The sequence below is a fragment of the Festucalex cinctus genome, chromosome 9 (genome assembly GCF_051991245.1).
Source record: "Festucalex cinctus isolate MCC-2025b chromosome 9, RoL_Fcin_1.0, whole genome shotgun sequence".
Classification (NCBI taxonomy): domain Eukaryota; kingdom Metazoa; phylum Chordata; class Actinopteri; order Syngnathiformes; family Syngnathidae; genus Festucalex; species Festucalex cinctus.
This window is the reverse complement of record NC_135419.1, coordinates 15,993,821-16,010,544: the sequence shown is the minus strand read 5'-3', so window position 1 is coordinate 16,010,544 and position 16,724 is coordinate 15,993,821. Positions and strand designations below refer to the sequence as shown.

Sequence of the window (16,724 nt, the reverse complement as noted above, 5' to 3'; positions counted from 1 at the left end):
GGTCTGGGGATATGCAAATAAAGTTGTATTTTTTCGATAAAGAAGTAATATGACAATAAATCTGATTTGACATGAGGCAAAGTCACAATTTTTTATGAAAAGAAAAATTTGGACTCCAATACGCATGTTAAAAATTTTGGAGAAAAATGTGATTTAGCGAGAATTAAAAACAAAACAAAAAAAACCCCTGTACTTTCAAAAAAGTTGTACTTATTCAAGCAAGGCAAATTTTTAAAGTAAATTTTGATGGAGAAAATTTGAAGGAAAAAAGGCATTGTATGATAAGACAGGGTTTTTTTTTTTTTCCAAGTTAAAAGTAATAATAGGCGAATAAAGTTGGATTTCTTTCAAGAAATAACAAGTCTTTTTGGACTTTCTTTTTCTAAGTCAAGACAAACTTTTTTTTTTTTTATTATTCTTTTTTTTAATATTTATTACCCCCAAATTGTCATTTTCTTCTAGAAGTACTTTTTTCCCCTCTAAAAATGTGTCTTTTATTCTTGGGGAAAAATACAACTTTATTTTACTGTAGTAAGATTAGGCTACTAAATAAATCTGACTTGTAGCATCCTGACTTCATGTTGAGCTTGCTTTCAAAATGGAAGATTGGACAAGACACGAGAATCCTTCAGGGACAAAGCAGGCTCCCTGTGGATTTCAAACATTTGTCACCATGACGACGCACATCCTACAGTTGAAAAGAAGGAACAGGATGTTCATGTTTCTTCACAATTTCAAATCATAGATGGATATAAATAAAGTTTCATGTGCGAATAAATGTGCTATTAGACAGAAGCGCTCCGCTGGGAGTCGTAGAGCGGACGCGTCTTCACAACCTTCACCTGCTTTTGTGCGGATGGATCACGTGCATTAGCCTTTTTCCAGCTATCTCATTTTGCTCTGCCAGATAAAATCAAAAGCCGTCTATCTTTCCGATGCAGCTGATTTTTAACAAAGCATCGCTCTCATTTCAAGCACCCGTGAACTAGCTAGGGTGAAGAAAGAAAAAAAAAAAAAGAAAAAAAAAAAGACTACATTAATATCACACATGGCACATTTTTATGTACCTTGTGACATCTGTAAATATTTAATTGAGCAAAATCATAGACATCACAAGTGGGTTTTGATATATTTTTTTTACCCTTTGTTTCTCCCTTTTGTTCCTGTCCCTGAATTATTCACGTAATCATATTTAATTTAATAAAATCATACACATCACAGGCCATTTTTTCCCCCACTGACTCCTGCCACGACTGAGATGAGTTTCAGGAGTCTTCAAAGGATGGTGGATATAGTTAAAATGATTCCACTCCAAGCCTGTAGGTGGCAGTGATGCATGTTACATTTCTTTTTTTTTTTTTAGGAAAAAATATTGAGGAAAAAGTCAGTTGTATAAAAGGTAATTTTAAGCTGCAATCTTACAAGAATCAAGTCGGATTTCTTTAACACATTTGTCAATTTTAAAACACCAAATATTTATCAAACTAAATACTTAATATTTTGATTTCAACAGTCATCATTGCACAACACCTTAAAGGGATACTTCACTTATTCAGCCCATATCGCAATAAAAAGTTAATATTTTGTCTATAATTAATTTGATACTTTCATTATTTTTCACGACATCACAAGGGTTCAGGTAACCAATCACAGCTCACCCGTTTTCTAGGTTTGGTCATGTGACATTCACAAGCTGAGCTGTGATTGGTTCCCTGAGCCCTTGTCATGTCATTTTCAGTTGACAGTAAGTTGCAAAATGTGTTTTTAAAAGGCACTAATTGTACGTAAAAAAATATGAAAATATCAAATTTATTATAGGCAAAATAATATTTGACTGCCAAAAATGGCTAAATAAGTAAAGTATCCCTTTAAGCCTGTCTTCAAAAACCTAGTTCATAAATTGAATTGTTCGTCAACATGGCCGACTGTTAACTGTAGGTTGGAAACAAATGCAAACAAACATCAACATCACACATTTCTCCAGCAGTAGAAAGAAACGCGTGTGATGGCAGCTACTGTACCTCGGAGCACGCGCGCGTGTCTGCGTGTGCGCCGCGCCGTGACGGCCGTGACCTTCACGTTCCCGAGGGTCCGCCGACAGCCATTTATCTTTTATTCATTGTGCCATTTGCGAAGCGGGCGACTTGTGTGGCGCTGACGCTCGTCAAGAGAGTCACAACAGTCCCGTCACGGGCGAGCCATCACCAAACACTTTTTACACCTTTCACAGCTCAAAGCTTTGCGTCCGCTCACAAACACGATGCAACACCGTCTTGTCATGTACCTGCACTGCTCATTACAAGAGAACGACATCACTCTACCTGTATGGAGTCACAGGAGTGCCAAATTCAATAGGAAATACAAACACAATCAATAGAAGAGAACATCAATCAATAAAAGAGAACATTTACAAATGCAGATATATAGACACTCAATAAAAGAGAATATTTACTGATGCAGACATACAACGGTATTCAATAAAAGAACATTTACAAATAGACATACAAAGGCATTCAATAAAAGAGAACATTTATTCCTATTAATTTTGGCACTCCTGTGACTCATGGGAGTGCCAAAATTAATAGGAAATACAAATAATCAATAAAAGAGAACATTTACAAATGTAGTCGTATGAAGGCGATCAATAAAAAACCATTTACAACTCCAGACATACATAGGCATTCAATAAAAGAGAACATTAACAAATGCTGTTCACCATTTGGCTTTTGCTTATTCCGTTTTGTTATTGAATGGACTTGAATGCCTCACGTCTCGGAAAAACAAATGCACCGCCCATAGCAATAGCATTGGGCGGACTATAGTTTTTAGGAATGTGTGCTTGTCTGAAGTGGTTTTTGGGGGAAAAAAAAAAGCCCCGCCCCTAATCTGTCCAGCCTGACTAGTTGATACCCGATCACACAATTCCCCACTGTTGCTCAGCGCGTGATAATACCGTTGATGGACTCGATGGACCTCGTCCTAAAATAGCGGCTGTGATTTAGCAAGCCTGGTTAAAATTACGTTGACTGAAAGATATTTTTTGCCGAAAAATGACTAATTGACGTGGATGATCACTTTCCTCCGCCAAATAGCTTTTTTCCTTTCCTTTTTCCTTGCCGTCCTTATAAAATAAAAATAATAAAAAAACAACCATTCTATTTTGACAGAGTAGAAAGTACAGATATATGTTTGTATTGTAGGGCGTAAAAGTAAAACATTGCCAGAAACATAAATATTGAAATTAAGTATACGGTACACCAAAAATCTCCTGAGGTCGTCCATGTATTTTGTTCCCACCACAGCTGATGAATCTCCAATGAGGACTGAGTCATTGCCTTCTGTGATGCTTGGTGGCGGTGACAGCGGCAGATGTCGGAGGAGATCTGACAGTGACTGTGCTCCGAGTTTGACTCGCGACCTTCTCGTGGCCTCCACACGTCACTGATGTTGGAGCCTGTGATGGTGGCTTGCAAAGGCAGCACCTGATTTATGATCCCGTCGCAAGTCGACTACGCTGACTCTGCCTCAACCCGCTACAAGGGTGCTCGGTTGTCGCTGGAGTGGAGGCAATCAGACTGCCACCAATTTGTCCAACGTTTTAACAATCTTCACAAAACGGCATCTACTTTTATGAATCAAATCATCAAGGAACCAAATGCGAAATTAAAAGTCGTACAATTTTAAGTACTGTCGACGTCTATGTTAGCATCTCGTGCTAGCTGCCAACTGATTAGTTTAAATGAGGAAAGCCCTGAGTGAAACTGTGGACACCAAAATTAGCTTTTCACGCTAGTTGTGGAGTTTTAAATGACATCAGTGGTTGATATCATTGACGCCCTCTTGAATGTTTAAATATTTTAATGAATCATATTATGATGAATAAATAAATAAAGATAAATGGACTATGTTAGCATCACGTGCTAGCTTCCAACTGATTAGCTTAAATGAGGAAAGCCCTGAGAGAAACTGTGGACACCGAAATTAGCTTTTCACGCTAGCTGTGGAGTTTTAAATGACATCAGTCGTTGATATTATTGACACCCTGTTGAATGTTTGAAGAATATTTTAATGAATCATATTATGATGAATAAATGAATAATTAAATAGATAAATGGGCTGCTTCACCTTTCACACTTAACGTCACTTTTTTTTTTTTTTTTTGCTTCCAGGTGACAGCTGCAGACTGAACGACTACCGGCGTCTCAAGGCCAAGGTTTTGGACGTGTACGACAAAAGGCACACGGCGACAAAAGCGGCGCGTGGGAACCACGAGGACAACATGGCCGCCAAGAAGCAGCTGGTCGACGCTATGTTCAGGGGTTTTGATGTTGATGGCAATGGGCAGATCTCAACAAGCGAACTTTCACAGGTAAATGCAGAAAAACATGTTATTTTATGAGAATAGTAAATTAATAGTAGTCACTCTTCATGGGATTCCGGGTTGGGGTGACTTTGGTTAGCTTTGTTATCCATCAGAATGTCTCCTCAGATCTCTTTTGCTGTATTCCAGCTGGAGTTCAAAGTGCCTTAATAAACCGTCTGCCAGCTTTGACATCTCATCATAACATTAACATATTTTTACATCTTTTTACATACACGCACCGCGCCTCGTGACAGCACGCAAGGAGCGAACACTCGTTAAGGCAAACGTTACGTCAAAAGACGACATGAAAGCGCATGGTGGATTTTCCTCAACGTGACGAAGACATCCTTCACATGCCTGCATTATGCATTCTTTCAATTTCATTTAGCCTTGAAAATGAGATTAAGTCGTGGAACGGTGTTTGTTGACATCACAGATTAACGGCGAGGAACATCTGTTAAGTCTCTGGGAGGAAATAGAATACAGTTATAGTCACTGTAATTCGGTTAGTTATGACGTTTGTTAGATATGATGTCAGCGACAGTTACAATGTTGATTAGCTCCGATGTTGGTCGGGTACAGTTATTAATATCTGTCAGCTACAAGGTTGGCGGGCTACAAGGTTTTTTTTTTGTTACGATGGTGGCTATTTTTTTCAATAGCTGCATTGAGTTTCAATGTTTATTAGAAATGTTTTTACAATCAATTCAAATTACAATCTCTCCTAGTTACGATGTCAGTCAGTTACAATGTCACTCGTTACAGCTTCAGTTTGCAATGTTGTCTCTTAGTTACGATGTGGTGTCAAGCTTGCAAAAACGTCGTTTGCTACAAGCTTCGTTACAGCGTTAGCTTGTTCCTTTGTTAGTCATGTTGGTTCGTAAGGATGTCGGTTTTGCTACATTGGTTATTTACAATATTTGTTAGTTACGATGCCAGTTAGCAAGAAACATTGGTTTAACGACTTTCTGCAAGTACTTTTTGAGTCGGCCATTCCATGTGTTAACGCAGTAGAATGTTCACACTGCAATCTCAGCTCTGTCTCTCTTTTCTCTCTCAAGGCTATCAAGCGCCAGGGTCTGCCCAAGGACGTTGGCGAGTGCACTTTGTTGGATTTGCTCAAGTACAACGATATCGACGATGACCAGCATCTGACCAGGGATGAATTCTACACCACCTTCGGTAAGTTTGCATGATGTGAAAATAGCATCTTTTTTTTCTGAACGTGAAAAATGATCAGGATTCATAACTGAAGTGGGTGTTATCAAGAATCAAACATGGGTAAAACAATAATACTGATTGATTTTGATTGGACTTTTATTACATTGTTTTCTCTATTTCAAATAGCGTTCCGGAGTTACACCGTCACTATCCTATTTTTTTAACTTGGACTTAAAAGCATTTCCGCTTGTCGCTGACTTCATATCTGTTGCCGCTAATTCCATCGGTGTGCAGCATAACAACTAAATGCTGATTCACCATGTTTGTTTTGGACTTTGGGCTTCACTAATTGACCTCTGACCTCAGAAACCTACTGGGTTTATATTCTATTAAGTATTTCTTCACTGTATTCAGGACCCAAACCATTTAATTTTTAGTGTAAGTCAAACGCTAGTCAGGCTTTTTTGACATATTTGATCGAGAAGGGGCAAAATCAGGACAAAAACAGCCAATTGTTTTTATCTTATAACTTTTTTGATGTCTGCTCGTTCCTCATCACGTGGTTACATCAAAGCATATCGAGTCGGTCCAGTGGGGGCAGTCAGATGAAGGCTGAAGGAGTTTGAGAGCGTAGCATTTGCCAAAAAGAAAGCAGGTCGCACAACAACAAGTCATTAAGGGCGACGCAGGTGCTCGGCGAAGGCAAACACGCGTGCGCCACTTTCCCCATCCCTCTTTGTTCCTCCTCCACCTCTTCGCCATCATCATCATCATCATCATCATCATCGCTTTCATGACTCCTTTTCCCATCTGACATTTTGCAGCCTGCCTCGATATCTTCTGACGGGATCTCCTCTGACATTTGGCTGGCGTGACACATTTAGTGGCGGGGCGGCGGCGGCGGCAGAATCCCCCCGCTGCCGCCTTCATCTTATCAGGCAACACAGAGTTGTGTGCCAGTGTGCATGCGTGAGTGTATGTGTGTGACATGCTCTCAGGGATCAAACTGCAAACAATGGGAACACTACTGTGTTGCCTTGAAGAGGCCACTTCCTGTAGGCACTTGTTGGTTCAAGCTCACAATGAAGTCGGCCTTTCCACAAATATTATTGGCCTTCCCTTGAGAAAAAAAAAAGCTGTACTTCTATCAGTCAGCTGGATGTTACAGTAAAGTTATTTTAAACTTGTGACAGTTCAGGCTGTTTGAAAGCGCTATATAAATAAACTTGAGTTGAGTAAAAAGGAATATGATCCCGTAATCTTTCATTAACTGATTCACTCTCAGCCATTTTGACTGAAGCAACCCCCTTCGCTCCCGGCTGTTTTACTGGATTTTTGACTGATTTTGCAAGGCTCACAGAATATTGTGTTCTATTGTTATAAAAACATGGAACCTACCAAAAGAAAGATTAGAGTCTCTTCTTTCATCACGGAAAAAAAAGAAGTATATTTGTGTCTCTTTCTGGTCTTCAGAAATTAGCATTAGAATATAGCTAAGTTTCATCAATATTCACATTCCTGGTGAAAATAATGACAAAAAGAGCTTGTTGCAACATGGCCCTGACTGATCTCTTATACTCTGGTGCCACCCACTGGCCTTTAAAAAAAAAAAAAAAATGCCATTGCTTTGCATCAATGCCTTCTGTATGCTCTTGCATAGAAAAACAAAAAACATAAAAAACGTTTGTGGGAGTGAAGGACAAAGTATAAAAAAAACAACACATTTTTACATGTTTTGGTGTTTGAATGAGTTAATGTCAGTGCCAGTTCGAGTACTGTACTAATAGACTCAAAAATAGATCTTCTGAGTCCATTTGAACTCTGTTGCTAATCAAAACAGCAGCACTGTGTGGCATCTTATTGCATGTTAAGAGTTCTCCCTGCAGACTTAATGGTTCCATCTTTCATCGATTAGCGTTCTAGCACTGATATGCAGTTGCTTCATAATGCGATTTCTAACAGTCAAATAAAACCAAAGCTCCTTTCACACTGCCTGCAAATGTAATATTTTGTCAGAGCCGTGACAGAGGCGGGACGGCCGCCTCTTTCAAATAGAAATCCCGCAGCAGTGACATAAAATGGAGGGCACAAAAGGCGAGCCAGCAATTTCCCAGCTCAGGCTGTCGTACGAGAGCCATAACAGAAGCGGGACGTGTGAATGAACGGTTCACCGTGGTCCTGCAGAGTTCATTTCAACATTTTTACATGATAACGGCACCTGTCGGGAGCGCTCCCTTAACAAGTGTGCCTCAGCGCACCTTTTGTAGCGTGTTATTAAAAGCAACGGCGGAACAATGTGCATGGAGGAAGCCATCAGGACATCAACATTGATGATAGAATCATCTGCTGAGTCATGGCCCACTGAATTGTGGGTAGGCAAATAAGGTTAATTCCATCCAACACCACATTTCAAATCGAATATGGCAGAAAAGGATTACAATTACAAACCAGGATTGTGGCTTCAAAGTCGGGTTTCAAGTCAGGTGTCAAACTAGTGTTTGGGTTTATTAAAATGACAGTTTCACATACGTGTTTCAAACAAAGGTTTGGGATTTCAAACCTGGGTAAAGAATTCAAATGAGGGTTTAAAGACAGTGATTGGGTTTCCAAGAAGCGTACCCAGCCAGAGTTAAGTGTTTAAAGTGTGAGTTGTGAGTCAAGGTTAGGGTTTCAAATTAGGGATTGATGGATCTAAGGCTTGTGTATTCCCCCCTTCCCCTTCTTTGTTTTTCTTTTTCATCTGAGAAAATTGGGGCGCTGTTTAACAACCCATCAGGCTTCTCTTTCTATCTCCCTCTGTTGCTCATTGTTCTTTTTATGTCTCTTGGACTGGTTCTAACTGTTAATATTCAGTGCCATCCATTTTCAGGCTCACCTTTAGCCTACCACATGAATAGATTTAAAAATATATAAATATGTACCTGGGAATGAAGGTCTGAATTCAAAACCGTCCCTGGTGTTGAACGAGTTAAGTGAATTTTGTTGCTCTGTACTCGTGACATGACAATAAATATGATTCCATCTTTTGAGAGGCAAATAGTAATAGAGAAAGAAAAAACAAGAGTATCAAAAGCAGACTTTTGTAGCGAGTGAATGACGTTCTTTATTGTATAAAAGCAGCTGGGAACAGGGAACTCTTATACACGATACTTCTCTCAAAAAAGACAAAAAGTGGAAGTGAGACGGCGTCAACATGTGGGCAAGTGTTGCCATCTTTGTTTGGTGGCGGGACTCCACATCAAAGCGCAAAATACAAGAAAGGACGACAAAAGGGAGTGCTTGTGTTTCAAACTCGTTTCTGTCGTTGTCAGAGATGCGGCTTCAAAAACACAAAAGCCGTCCCTCCTTCTTCTTCTGGGAACCAAGAAGCTCTCGCGAATCAAGCAAGCCATCCAAGATCACAGAAACCTTCTCTTTTCTGATCTTTTTTCGTTCCCCGCCTGTACGCCGACGTGCGGAAAAAGGCTTTTATCTGCACTCCGAGGCTTCGAACTGCCAGCGTCGGCTTGTTAATAATGGACCTACCTGCCCGCAAGAGCCACGAGGCCACCGGTCCAAGGAGAGCGACAGAGAGCCGCGTTAAGCAACCGGCCCGTAATTTGTCTTCGTGCGCCGACCCTCGCGGCAATTTTAAATGCGGCCGTGCCGCTGCATCTCTCAGTCCTCCTTAATTGCTTATTATAGGTGAGGCGCCCAAGGTTGAGCCTTTCCCGGGGAGGTCGTGTCACTCCGGCCTAGAAATCTTACACCAGGGCCAATTACGCTTCTGATAAATATCAAATGAAAAGTGCTGGACTTGTTTGATTCGCATTTAAAAAGCGCATAGGTGGGATTTTAATTTTCCTAGATTTGAGGATAACAGTTCGGAAGATGGATGGATGGATGGTCTTTTTGCTGTTACTAAATGCCATTAGCCCATTTTGTTCTTAGGCCAAAGCGATAAAAATTGTGCATTGGCGCCCTCTTAACGCATCTTGGTGCTGAGGAACTACGTTGGAGCAAGTTGAGGAGCTTCATTCAGACAAAAGTTGAGCTTTGCCGCCATCTTGTTGCCTGGGATCATATTGGAGTGAGTTGAGGAGCTTCACTGAGACTTAAGTTGAAGCAGGTTGAGGAGCTTCATTGAGGCAAAAGTTGTGCTTTGCTGCCATCTTATTGCATCTTGGTGCCAATGGACTATGTTGGAGTGAGTTGAGATGTTTCGGTGAGGCAAAAGTTGTGCTTTGCCACCATCTTGGTGCCGAGGAACTATCTTGGAGTAAGTTGAAGAGCTTCATTCAGACAAAAGTTGTGCTTTGTCACCATCTTGGTGCTTAGGAGCTATGTTGGAGCGAGTTGAGGTGTCACCTTGTGGTGTCTTGATGCCACTGAACTAAGTTGATGCAACTTGAAGAGCTTCATTGGGACAGTATTTGTGCTTTGATGCCATCTTATTGCCACTTGGTGCCAATGGACTATGTTGGAGTGTGTTGCAGTGCTTCAGTCAGGAAAAAGTTGTGCTTTGTCGCCATCTAGTAACTATGTTGGATTAAGTTGAAGAGCTTTATTCAGACAAATGTTGAGCTTTTCCACCATCTTGTGGAATCTTGATGCCATTGAACTTAGTTGAAGCAAATTGAGGAGCATCATTGAGATAAAAGTTGGGCTTCGCCACCATCTTTGGCATCTTAGTGCAGTGGAACTATGTTGCAGTGAGTCAAGGAAATTCATTGGGATTTTATCACAATTTTCATCTTTTAATTAGGGCCCGAGCAGTGGCAGCGGCGCCGCTGCGAGGCCCTATTGTTTTTGTCGGAATTCTTCTTCTTCTTATTATTATTATTATTTTCCGCAAACGATCGCATTTTTGAGACACTAAACGTGACCGAAAACTCACCAAACTTTACACACACGTCAGGTCTGGCGAAAAATTTGATATTTTATTTATTACATTTTGTTTTTTTTTTATTTCTTTGCTTCTAAAAATTGTTCCAGATTTGTCTTGTGTATAAATGATGCTATAGAAGTAAACTTGCTTTGGCTATTAGAAAAACAACAACAACAAAAAACACATTTGTTTGACTACCCCTAAAAATCATCCGCTGGCCAGAGGCTCAGCTTCAGTGTGTTTGTTTATGGAGTAGACATGTGGATAGAACACAAGACACTGACGTTTCCTGTCTCCCAACTCATATGTCCCACAAGGGCAACTCTGTCCGCAAAAAATAATCCCCTCCGAGAAGTTTACCGAGCGCCCTCCCTGCAGGGATCAGCGGCAAATGGAGTTTGTAGCTCGTAGCGCATCCCGGCGGTGTTAGGTGACAAGATTGAACGGTTAGAGGACGACATTATGGGAATGAGATTTTGGATCAGCTGATCCAGCAGCCGGCGGCCAGACAAGTCCGGCTTTGCCGGGATTCGCCGTCCGCGAGGGGGGAGACGCGGAGAATTGACTGGCCCCAGCTCATTGGACGACAGATCCAATTTCCTGCCGTATTTAGCTTCTAAATCTGGAGAATGTCGCATGTGTTTTACTTCTGCAGGACAGCGTGCAGGCTGGGAAAAGAGGCCCAAGTTTCTAGTTGCACTGTTGACTTTTGTACTGATTAAATAAAGATGGCGGAAGTGATGGACAGCTTGAATGACTGAAATTGAGATTTTCTTACAGAATTATAATGACCCTCTGCAAAGGATCGAGCCCTGTGGCGAACAGCAACAAGTTGCCATTAATTGACCCACCCCTCCCCACAAAGAAGTTTTGAATTGCTTGTGTTAATAGTTTAAATTTACAACTAACTAAAATTTTGTTTATTTTTATTTTTTTCCTCTATGTATTTCACTTGGTCGACTGTTGACTAAATATACAAGTTTTTTTTTTTTTTTTTTTTTTAAATAAATATGTTGCTCCATCTTTTGATCGAAACTATGAAAATAAATAAATAAATAAATTCATCTTTATTTTCACACAACTGTTCTCTTCTGGGGTTTTGAAAAATGTGAACATTTTGTTGCTAAATATTTTACAATTTTTTTTTCCGTATTCTGACTTTTCAATAACGCATCTCCATTCTAATAATGTTCTAACTTTTTGTTTGCCTCTATTAAAACATGTTCTCAAATAATTACGGTTTTGTTTTTACAAATATTGTTTCTGGAATTTGCCATGATCCAAATATGAAACTAATTTACTCTAACTATTTCTTTGCTATTAACGTTGTTCAAGTAGATTTACATCATTGTTGTCTTAACTAAATTCTCAATATTAATGCAGTTGATAAGAGGGAAAAAATTGCTAAGTATCCATCACTTATATTGAATCACTGAACTATCTACCTTTGAATCATTACGCGAAACACAAGACTGATAGTCCATAGAAAGGTGGTGAAGGTTTGGACCACTGGCTGTTATTGATCCTCTAATTTTGCTGTGATCCCGCCGGCGATTTAGTGGGCCAAGTGAGAGATTACTTAGTCTTAGCCTGTGAGCCTCACCATTCTCTCAGCACTCCGCTCCCATTGGCCGGTTGGGCCGAGGTCGCCAAGACAGGGAAGGTTAAGACGGAAATACGCGGGGGGTCTTTAGGTTTGGATTGTACGCCTTCAGGTGCACAACTCATGGAGTCTGTTTTGGAGAGAAAGCTGAAAGAAGGCTTTCTGTAAGACGCAGGGTTGCATAACACAACTCAGTCGCTTCCATCAACCCTCCAGCCACCATTGGAAACAGTACAGTACATTCTTAAATCTATAGGGAAGTACTCCAGACTAACTTTTTTTTTTTTTAAACTAGGAGCACACCAACTTAAAATTCTAAGGGTGCTAGCAGAACATGTAGGTGCACACACTGTAAATAAACTCATAAGATGATAAATGTTTTGTAATAAATGAGACTACATTTTAAATACTAATTTTGGTGTGCAGTTTTTGACACATTAGCAAGTTATAGAGCTGAAATACTCCAAATATAAAGTTAATGTTTAAGACGGCAGCGCCAGTATAATAGTAAGTCAGCAAATGTGCTGTTCCCTTGACATCAGAATTTGTTTGTTCTCTCTGAAATATCCCAACCAGGTAAATATCCCCAAAACAGAATTTTAAATCAGAGTGCTTTCACACCCATTGGTTCATCTTCATCTGTGCTTGTTTCCTTTCTTCTTTTTGACTTGCGGTCAGGAATAAAAGTGTGGATCAGACGATTGTCAGCAATAAAACATATTTCACAATTAATACAATATATGATTATGAAAATTTGCTACATGGGCGAGTAGGTGATACATTTATTGGTACTGTTGTCCTACTTTAGGGACACAATGACTTCGTACCCTTTAAGGCAGGGGTGGCGAGATCCGGTCCTCGAGGGCCGCAGTTCTGCAGGTTTTGGATATTTCCTTTCTTCAACACAGCTGATTCATGATCAGCTCATCAGTAAGCTCTGCAGAAACCTGATAACGAGCCTGTTAATTGGAATCAGCTGCACTACGAGTAGGGAAATCTATAAAACCTGCAGGACTCCGGCCCTCGAGGACCGCAGTTTGCCACCCCTGCTTTAAGGTTTTGCGTAAAATACCTTTGATAGCTTTACACTTTGGGAACTTGTACCTTCTGCGATTGGCTGGCAACCAGTCCAGGGTGTCTCCTGCCTACTGCCCAGAGCCAGCTGAGATAGGTGCCAGCACCCCCCACGACCCTTGTGAGGAGTAAGCGGTCAAGAAAATGGATGGATGGATGGATGGATGGATGGAACTTGTACCTTTTTGGACTTGGTTGGGGTTAAATCTTAAACCTGCCGCATATAGAGCAACGATTCTGCTTGTGAACAGTGTGTGCAGGGTTTGGAAACTAGTTTTTATGAGTGGCCAGCCAATGGTTGGACTTCGTTTTTGTGGTGATTCCAATTTTACATACCGTCACAACGTTTTAGAGTTTAGGGGAAGGGGGTTAGGGGTTGAGATTATGGCTAAGGGATTTGGTCGTTCGGGTTGGCTTTAGAGGCAAGGATAAAGGAATTAGGGTTAATATTTTGGGTGGTACTGGGTAGAGATGTGGGTTAGGAGTTAGAGTTTAGGGTGTTTGAGGTTATGGTTGGGAGTGGGGCTTTGGATGGTCAGGACTAGGTTTTAGGATGAGAGTTTCAGTGTTGGAATATGGAGCTAGTGTAGATGTCAAACTCTAGTCTTCAAGGGCCGCAGTCTTACATGTTTTAGAGATTTCCCTCCTCAAACACACCTGCAAGCTCTGCAGAAAGCTGATCCTGATCCTGATTACTTGATTCAGCTGTGTTTGAGGAGGGAAATGTCTAAAACATGCAAGATGGCGGCCTTCGAGGATCCGCGTTCGACACCTATGGAACTTTAGGGTGTAGTTAGGTTTTAGGGTTTTGGCTTCAAACAGTCCAATTCAGTGGCCAAAAAGCCTGATTTGTGAGAGAGTCTGTTTGCAATTGGTCAATATTATTCAATTGCTTCGAGATAATTGTCTTGTGTCTTAGCAAGAATCTTCTTCATTAAGGATGATTGAAGCCAAGATTAGCCTTGGTCCAAGCGCACCTCATTGACAATTCCCTTCTTCAGTTGTTCAGGGATTGTTAAATTATTTAGCTCCTCTCCCTCATTAAATCACAATACCAATATTGTTATTTTAGATCAGCCTCTGCAGCACACCAGCAACTAACCTTGTGTTCATTAAGAATCACACTTTCTGTCTCTCAGGATGGAATTACGCTGCAGGTCGCTGTTCTCATTTTGGGAATGCTCAGAATGTATTTTAACTTCCTAACCTGTAAAATACAAGCTGCCGCCTGTGACTCTGTAGCATCATGTGGTCAACAGATGTGTACCTGCTGGATCTGCCGGACCAGCAGAGGGTGACGGTGAAGACGGTGACGGTGGGTCAAAGCGCCGTGCTGACCTGCGCCATCACGGGCCAGCGCCGCCCGCCCATCCTGTGGAAGAGGAACAATCAGTATCTCAATGCTTTGAATCTGGACGACATCAACGTAAGTCTCACATCAAAAACACCAACTTTTTTCACAATTAAATACAGGTACAAATTTTCCTTCATACAGTTTAAATTGTATTATTTGGAGTTTTAAAATTCAATTGTTACATTTTATTTAGGATTTTTTTTTTTTACCTTAAGTTTATTAGCATTAGATGGGAGTTATTCCGTAACAATTTACAATAATTTTACACAGTTACCATAATATAATGGAACTAGTATGCAACTAGTTATATTATACTACATAATAGTTTAAATTGTATTATTTAGAGTTTTAGAATTCAATTGTTAAATTTGATTTAGGATTTTTTTTTTTTTTTTTTTTTTTTTTTTTTTTTTACGCTAAGTTTAGTAGCATACGATAGAAGTTATTCCGTAACAATTTACAATTATTTTACACAGTTACTATAATATAATGTATGTTTGAAAGCGCTATATAAATAAAGACGACTTGACTAACTAGTATACAACTAGTTACATTACACTTTTTTTTTTTTTTTAACCTTAATTTTTTGCTCTAAAAATACTATCCCACACAATTATGATTTTATTGTTATTCATTGTTTTGGAAATGTGTTAACCTGACTGAAGTAATTCTCATTTTTGGATTGTTTGGTAGTTTGTGGGCACTTTATGTAACATTTAGTGCTTTGAGTTGAGACTTGAGACAATAATCCAGCATGTCTTTTGCTCTTGTGCTGCTCTGAGACGGCTGGAAGGGACGGCAGGGGGGATTTCGGGCTTGCGGAAAGAAAATGAAGGTGGATACCGAGGGGGCTTCAAAGCAACAACACAGTGTTGGACTGTGTGTGAGTGTGTGCGTACGCCTCTGTTGAGTCCATTGCGGAGGAGATACCAGATAAGACGACCTTATTTTGTCTCATTTCTTTTTACATTTCCACTGAGTGCATGTGTATGTGTGACGCATAATAAAGTCAACAGTGTCGCAGTAGATAAAGGGAGCCCCAGTGAAGCCAGCGATGTAAAACATTAAATCTTGATGACCCTTCAAATGAGTCGCCCAGCTGTCCGCGGTCATCCTCCGACACGCCGGGAAGCAGCGTGACACATTTAAACGCTCACTTTTCACACTTTATATAACGCTTTGAGAAGTGCATTGGGAGAAAAAAAAATGAAAAAGCTCAAGACGTAACAAAAAGGGAGACGTCAAGAAAGATTATTTCTTCACGCCGTTCTGAAGGATTTACGTGAGTGGAGAAAGTAAGAAGGTGCAAGGGGTTCTGTGAGGTTGCTAAACTCAGAAAAGAAAACGCTTTGTGTCTGAGTTGCGGTAGCTAAATGAAAATATGTGAAAAGTTCTACGCCGCTAATTGTATTGGAAGTGGTAGCTAATGCATCCAAATTAGATTTAAAGCCAATTTATTATGGAAAATTGCCTTTTTAATGGCTTGTATATAAATACAAATAGTTAGGTCCCTGGAGTGCCTGCCCACCCATCAAGTGTGAAATTACACAACCAGGTCAAACCTTTCTTAGCTGCCTATTCTGGGGGAAAAAAAAAAGGAAATTTCGCACAAATGTAACGAGGCTTTACGCAATCAAGATTTTGGGGCTGATCATCAATCAGCCAGTTTGAATAAAAAAATAAAATAAATAAACGTTCCAATTCCAAACCAAAAAGCATCGTTATATCTATTTAAACAACTTGTTTATTTCCTGTCAATCCCCGCTATTTACGGGAGATTGGAACCGGACCGACCAACAAATCCCAGAAATTCACAAACGGATCAGGAAAATATAATTAAACCCTAAAAATTCTCCCCAAAAATGCTGAGAAACATTAAACATTCACAAGAAAAGTGTGGTGAAAAAAATTAATTAAATGCCAGAAAAGAATTGGGGAAAAAAAAAAAATAAAAATCAGTGAAACCTTGAATTATGAACACAGAAGGACCTTGAAGTGAACGAGATCCGATCAATGACGTCATCGGTCGATCGGCAAATTATAACATTTTGACATTACAATTTGAGTTTTTCTGCCCATGACTTGACAGCTAGTCTTGGCCAAGATCAGCCATTTTTTTTACCAAGTAATAAGCCAAAGGCTAAGCAGAGCTGCAGTGTTGTCCGTGTTTTATTTTCTATCGAGCATTCTCAATTTCATAACATTTTAGATTTGTTTTTATTTTTTCAGTACTTTAATATAATAATAATAATAATAATAAAAATAATATATTTATGAACGATTTATTTACTGAATATTTTCT

General features: G+C 39.9%; 2 protein-coding genes across 3 annotated transcripts in view; one reads left to right on the top strand and one right to left on the bottom strand.

Annotated features, from left to right (window-relative positions):
* Positions 1-10,888, bottom strand: part of qdpra (quinoid dihydropteridine reductase a) — an 82,918-nt gene extending 72,030 nt beyond the window's left edge. The window contains exon 1 of the mRNA XM_077531179.1: positions 10,885-10,888. The gene's annotated coding sequence lies outside the window, so the exon portion shown is untranslated. The remainder of the gene's footprint in view (positions 1-10,884) is intronic.
* The window catches only part of fstl5 (follistatin-like 5), a 106,352-nt gene that overhangs the window by 53,923 nt on the left and 35,705 nt on the right, over positions 1-16,724 (top strand). For both annotated transcript variants that reach the window (XR_013284833.1, XM_077531177.1), the window contains exons 5-7: positions 4,170-4,369; positions 5,425-5,545; positions 14,328-14,494. Coding sequence is in view for 1 of the 2 variants with exons in the window: in XM_077531177.1 (XP_077387303.1) it covers positions 4,170-4,369; positions 5,425-5,545; positions 14,328-14,494 (488 nt within the window). In the remaining variant the exon portion in view is untranslated. The remainder of the gene's footprint in view (positions 1-4,169; positions 4,370-5,424; positions 5,546-14,327; positions 14,495-16,724) is intronic.